The sequence below is a fragment of the Bactrocera latifrons genome, unplaced genomic scaffold (assembly GCF_001853355.1).
Source record: "Bactrocera latifrons isolate USDA-ARS-PBARC rearing strain unplaced genomic scaffold, ASM185335v1 scaffold_42, whole genome shotgun sequence".
In the NCBI taxonomy this organism is placed as follows: Eukaryota; Metazoa; Arthropoda; class Insecta; order Diptera; family Tephritidae; genus Bactrocera; species Bactrocera latifrons.
Window position 1 is genome coordinate 47,461 of NW_017537068.1, and position 6,998 is coordinate 54,458.

The following is a 6,998-nucleotide window of genomic DNA, read 5'->3' on the forward strand; positions in this document are numbered from 1 at the left end:
TTGAAACCATGCTATTTATGTGTTTATATTAATCAACAATTTTAATTTTTGTTACAAAATCGTGAAAAATTGGGTAAAAATAATTTCAATTTTTTTTAATTTTTAATATAATTAATATTTCAAATAAATTATGTATATTTATTTCGACTATTAAAAAGTGAAGAAGAAAAATGATGACCTTCATGAAATATGCATACTCGTACCAATAGAATTTCTATGACACATGCATATGTATATATATTATTTCTTTGGCACATTTGAGCCATATACATATGTAAATACATTCATAATAACAAGTGTCGCACGTTTCTTTCGCATCTCCGTTGTCACGGTCAACCAATGGCCGACTCTTGCGTTTTGTCAAAGAGTCAAGTGCTGAACACATTGAGCACGACAGACTGCAAGCAACATCTGTCAAATATTAAAATACACACGTGCTTAGGGACACAGTTATGTAGTTGTGCAGCTGCCAAAGCCTGGGCCTCATGCCAGTGTGGAACTTTAATCCGAACTAAACCTCCTAACGTTCTGTACCGTATTACGTCGGGAGGATGCTTGAGTGACACTTATGCGTACGTGATGGTCCAAATACATTCAGTTACAAGTTGCATTTACTTGGCCCCACCTCTGTTGGTCTGATAACCCCCCTTGTACATTGTTCGACACCAACCCTTCCCGTCACGTCAATGTTAGTGGGTTTGGGTCGTGGTTGTTCGTTACATTAACAGCTGTCTTCTCTGCCGCTGTTCGCTCGCACGTTGGGATTTCATAACCCTGGCTGCCACTTCGCAAGCAGTTTTCCACTTCTCTACTGATTCGACCATTTAGTTTACCAAGTTATCAGGAGTTGGGTCTACACCGAACGCATTTTTTAAGTGAGGCCTCTCATGTTTATATTTCGGGCAATAGAAAAATGTGTGTTCTGCATTTTCCCTAAGAACGTGTGTATTATAATATCTGTCGCGCTCATTGGTTCAGCATTTGTGTGATGATAGAAAATCCAAGCTGTGCCGAATGACCGCTTCCCTTGCCGCTGGAACAGCTACGCCCACAAACTAGCGTAAATATGTATGCATATGTATCGACGCAGATTTTTGAGAGTCCACGGAAAAATATTTTAGAATGGATAAATATTATAAATCGACAACTCCGTTGTTGCCACTTTTCTGACTTCTTTCTGTGAAGAAGCATCAGAAAGTTGTTAAATCTATGATTTTTAGCCTTTGCCATCGTCGGGAAAAGGCGCTTGTGGGCAAAGGCATGCTCGGGGWGATGTTACGGCGTCTGTTTTTATGAAAGAAGCGAGGTCGCTTGTGGAATTTGCGCCTGCGTTTATGAATGAAATCGTTTTTGTTGTAAAATTTACTACATTTGGGCTTCGCTAATTCGGCTGCATATTGAGTTGTAACTATTTAGGCAATTGTTGTTTTTGTAGAACAGCGCTTCAATTCTTTGTTGGTGACACATGTGTTGCATATGTATGTTTGTATGCTTATGCATTATTTGCTTGGAAGTGTATACAAATATTTGTACATATAAGTATATATGAATGCATGAGTATGCAGATCAATGCGCGCTCATGAAATATATTGATAAGTGATAAAAACATGATTTGAATTTCTGAACGCGCACATGCGTACACATGCAATCATATGAGCAGATAATAAGATTAATATGATAGACGATATATTTATATAATGTTGTGATAAATTTAATTTCTATTAGTAAGAAACATAATACAAAAATATTTATTAGTATATTAGGGTATGTTATGTAAAAATCGAATAAAGTTATTAAATATGCAAGTCCAAATTGACTATAAATATTACTATGCATGCATTCATACAAAATTATACTCATATCATAATTATGTTTACATGCCAATATGTATTGAACTGCCGACGGCAAAACKCAAAAGCATACATATTTGCATACATTGCGAAARCAAAAATTGAAGCATGAAAATATCACAATGCTGTTGTTGGGAGTATCATAAGGAGCATGCATACATATATTTATGTCTCTTCATATTCTTGAATATGTGAGAGAGCTGTATTTGTACACATTTTTCGCTGTTAAAAGTGGAATATCAAAGAACTTATTTTCCTTCAATATTCCCTGATTGCATGCTATGGCATCATATGCCGTACCTATATTATTTCTCTTCATATACTCTGTTTGAGTATGTGAAGAACTGTTAAAAATGTTAACGTTTCACAGCGGAATTCTGTAGTTGTGAGGTGAAATTCCGTATCACAATTTTATAAATTGTTCGACATCGAACCTGCACCTTCTTTTGTGAAAAAAAGTGTTTTATATCCAAATTTCCAAAAATAAATAATTGTCTACCCCCGTGCGAAGCCGGGACGGGCTGGCTGTTAGTATCTCATAAAATGCTTCATTGCAGTACACGCATCGACCCATTTGATACTTGCTGATCTCATCTCATTCAAGGCCATAGCGGTTATTGGCCTATCCGTCCTTTGGTGAAGTACTTGCAAACTCATTTGATCGATTTCACCAAACTGCAATATTCAACACTGATATGAGTTTTGAATGTGAATGAGACAAGTATGGCGAATATGGAACAATCCATGTGTTGTCATCTTAGTTATTCACACCTTTAAATTGAATGCTGAATGTTCTGTCAATGTCGTATGGTGAGCGAGATTGATACAATGATATCGTGGGTAGTGATTCGTGCATTTATTGTCAGACATACACAGCGAAGTGCGATTGTGGGGCCACAAGGTCCATGAACCAGATTGGTTTTCACCACTTCGTATAATTTTGGATCTATCTCTGATCAGGAATTTCCGCTGAAATGATTAAATTTGATCTGGTGGAACCACCATACACCATCCTAAGAAGCGACAATCTCTTTTTTGAACCTCAACAGAATAAATCTTGAATCTAACAACACCATATATACATACGTTGCTTCAAGATTAAGCTCATCAAACATCGTAGCTGTTATTTGAAAAGTCGTGATGTGACATCGTGACGATCTTGCTGATTGATCTATGATCATGTTTCATCGCAAGTGAATGTAACAGACAAATCCGTCCGTCCATAATTCCGTACGTACAGGTATATAATCGCATCCTGCGAGTACTTGGTCATGTGCTTTGGGCTGCCAATATATCCGTATAATGTATCTTCTTCTTAATTGGCGTAGAGTGTTTTCATCCATTCGGACAACATGACCTAGCCAGCGTAGCAGCTGTCTTTTAATTCGCTGAACAATGTCAATGTAGTAGTATATCTCATACAGCTCATCGTTCCATCGAACGCGGTATTCACCGTGGCCAATGCGCAATGAACCATTAATCATCCTTTCTCGGGAAAGCTTGTAACGTCGACTTATCAGATGTGGTTATCGTCCATGCCTCTGCACCATACACTGGAAAAAGCAGAACTAACGGCGCCGGTGTTGAGGCCGATCAATATCATCGGCATACGCCAGCAGCTGTACACTCTTGTAAAAGATGGTCCCTTCTCTATTTAGTTCTGCAGCTCGAATTATTTTCTCCAGAAGCAGGTTGAAGAAGTGGCACGATAGTTATTCGCTATGTCTGAACCTCGTTTGGTATCGAACGGATTGGAGAGGTCCTTCCTGATCCTGACGGAGCTTTTGATTTTGCTCAACGTCAGTTTACACAGCCGTTTTAGTTTTGCGGGAATACCAAATTCAGACATCGCGGCATTAAGGCAATCCATCGGCCCCGCCGCTTCGTTGTTTTCCAGACGGGTAATTGCTATTCGAACTGCTTCATGGTCGGGCAATGGAGAGTCTGCTAAATCGTTGTTTACGTTGCCAAAAAAGTACGAATTACCGAGAGAACTAAAATGTATTCAATTTTTACGAATTATTGAGGTTTACGGTGATATTACAACGATATCAAATTTATTCATAAGGATCGAAACAAGAAGAATTGAATAAAGTTAATATAAAATTGAAGAACACAAACAGCGCGGAAACGGTAAATCCTTCTATTCCTCCGTATTTGCTTGTTGATCAAAAATTGAAGAATTTTGGATTTAGCTCATATTATATAAAAAACAGAAAATGAGCAAAAGTTTCAGCATAGAAATTTGTTGAACAGCGCGACGTTGTGCTCAAGTTAGTGAGAAATTGTTATTTGTTCCTGTTTTTTTACATATATACTTTCTCTTTCTCTTTTATATACATATGTACATAGATTAAGTACATTATATATGTATGTATATATATGAAAACCACGAATATACGAAGTTTATTTAATTTACTATATTCTGTATTTTTTTCTTAGGCCACTGCTTGTTACAGTCAAAGACTTGGACGAGGGTGTAAACAGTATGATTGAATTCAGAATTTTAAACAATCAAGCAAAAGAATATTTTGAAATCGATTCATCTACTGGCGCTATTAAGCTTCTGAAGCAACTTGACTACGAAATGAATAAATATTTTCGACTTGACGTAATGGTAAGTTTATTTTCTTTAAAGAAGAATGGGAAAACATAAAATTATTCTTCAGGAAATTCAAGCAATAGTAACCCGTTTTATCTTAGTATAATAATGACGTTTTACCCACACCTTTTTACAGAACATCGTCTCATATAACTTAATTTTTTGAGGTTAAAAAGTTTATGTTCCAATGTGTATACCGACCTACGTCTGTCTCCTAAATGAATCCGATCGCCTAACGGTTTTACGTATCACCTAAAACTAATCGAAGTAGATATGGGGTTAAATATATATAAATGATCGGGATGACAAGACGAGTTGAAATCTGGGTCTGTCTGTCAGTCCGACCGTACAAGCTTTAACTTGATCCCATTATTAATTTGAAAAATAATAAATTTAATATATATACATATCTCCTAAACCACTAAAGCTACAACAATCAAATGTTATAAGAATTCCTACCTATAGTGTGAAAATGTATGAAATAGATGATTACCCCGCTCACACCCAAAAATAACGGTACTGTTAAAAATTACTAAAAATGCGTTAACTAAATAGGCCAGTAAATCAAACCCCCAAGATGGTTTGACAGGACTTTAACAATGTCGGCTTTAATTGGACGATGGGCTTAGCACCGCCCACTTTTACGTAAAAACACATATCTCCAAATTCGCCCGACCAATTTCAACTAAATTTGGTATATGACATTTTATGGATATTCCTATTTCTCAAAGGGAGTCGGCAGAAACGGGAATTCCGGGTAACTTTGTACTACGTATGTACATAGTATATCGGCCAATATGTGAATTATCTTAATAAAATTGAGAAAGCTTGTTTTTTATGACGGTGCACATTTCTGCTTAGAATGAATAAAATCGGTTGAAAACTTGCCCTAGACCCCATATAACTAATAGGCCTTACGCACCTGAAGGTACTTCCTTGAATCCTTGCAAGCTGCAAGATTATAAAATTTTCGGTTTTTCCGAACTTAGCTCTTCCTTACTTATCTTAATTGCATTCATAATATAATATATGCATTTAATATCTATCCACGTACAATACATATTGTTTAAAAGTTTTTTATAATGTACTAGAAGACCCGTCCGACTGATTACTGAGCCAGTTATAATCTTTTTCCCTGCGTATTTGGTTGCATTTCTTCTCTACTATTTAAAATACTTAGCAATTGTATTATTTATCAGGAAGAATCTTTTTAAAATTGTATGTATGTATATGTATATTCAAATGATTCCTACAACCATGAATTTTGAACAAATGCTTATGAATTGAAATCTAATTTTTGTATAGTTGTATTAAATTTTAACATAAAGAGGTAAAAAGTATCCTATGTACTTACCCTGGTTCTAAGATACCTCTTCACCAAATATCAGCCAAATCGGTTGAGCCGTCCTTGAGTTATAAATGGTGTAACTAACACAACTTTCTTTTATATATATAGATGTACATATCTACTTGTCACCATTATGAGGCTCATTTCGCTCCTCAAAAATACAATAAACGGTATATTATTAGGAAGCGTCGGAGACCCTATAAAGTGTATATATAAATGATCAGTATGTTGAGCTGAGTCGATTTAACTATGTCCGTCCGTCTATCTGTATATATACGAACTAGTGCCTCAGTTTTTAAGATATCGTTTTGAAATTTTGCAAACGTCATTTTCTCTTCAAAAAGCCGCTCATTTGTCGGAACTGCCGACATCGGACCATTAAAACATATAGCTGCCCTACAAACTGAACGATCGGAAGTTCTTGTATGGAAAGCTTTCACATTTGACGATATATCTTCATGAAATATTGTATGTATATTGTTCATAGAAATAATGTAATATCGGAAGAGATTGTATATGTCGGCTCACTATAGCATATAGCTGCCATACAGACTGAGTGATCGGAATCAAATGTTGATAGGGAAAACTTTTGCATTTGACAAGAAATATTCACGAAATTTGGTATAGATTATTTTCTAAGAAAATAATATAATCTCCGATGAAATTGTTGAGATCGGTTAAGCATATAGCCGCCATACAAATTGAATGATCGGAATCAAACCTTGAATGGGAAACTTCCTCACTTGATGATATATCTTCAGGAAATTTGGTATGAGTTATTGTTCATACTAATAATGTAATACCGGAAGAAATTGTTCAGATCGGCTCACTATAGCATATAGCTGTCATATAAACTGAACGATCGGAATCAAGGACTTGTATGGAAAACTTTCACATTTGACGTGTTATCTTCTCGAAATTTAGATTATTGCTTAAGGTAATAATATGATCTCTGAAAAAATTTTTCATATCGGATTACTACAGCATATAGCTTCCATACAAACTGAATGATCTAAATCAAATGCTTGCATGGGAAATGTATAATAGAAATATAAATAAATATTGTATTTGCTCTGTGTTTTTATAAAGCAAACTATAAATATATACTATATATGATATATATGTAATAATTTTCCATTAGCATAAATAAATCTTCTTAAAATTTTAAATAACTATAAAAATGTAAAAAATCAATTTC

General features: G+C 35.3%; 1 protein-coding gene across 4 annotated transcripts in view; it reads left to right on the forward strand.

The window, feature by feature from the left end:
* Positions 1-6,998, forward strand: part of LOC108972730 (fat-like cadherin-related tumor suppressor homolog) — a 61,100-nt gene that overhangs the window by 37,423 nt on the left and 16,679 nt on the right. For all 4 annotated transcript variants that reach the window (XM_018939469.1, XM_018939468.1, XM_018939471.1 and 1 more), the window contains one exon: positions 4,293-4,467. In XM_018939469.1, the coding sequence (XP_018795014.1) occupies positions 4,293-4,467 (175 nt within the window). The remainder of the gene's footprint in view (positions 1-4,292; positions 4,468-6,998) is intronic.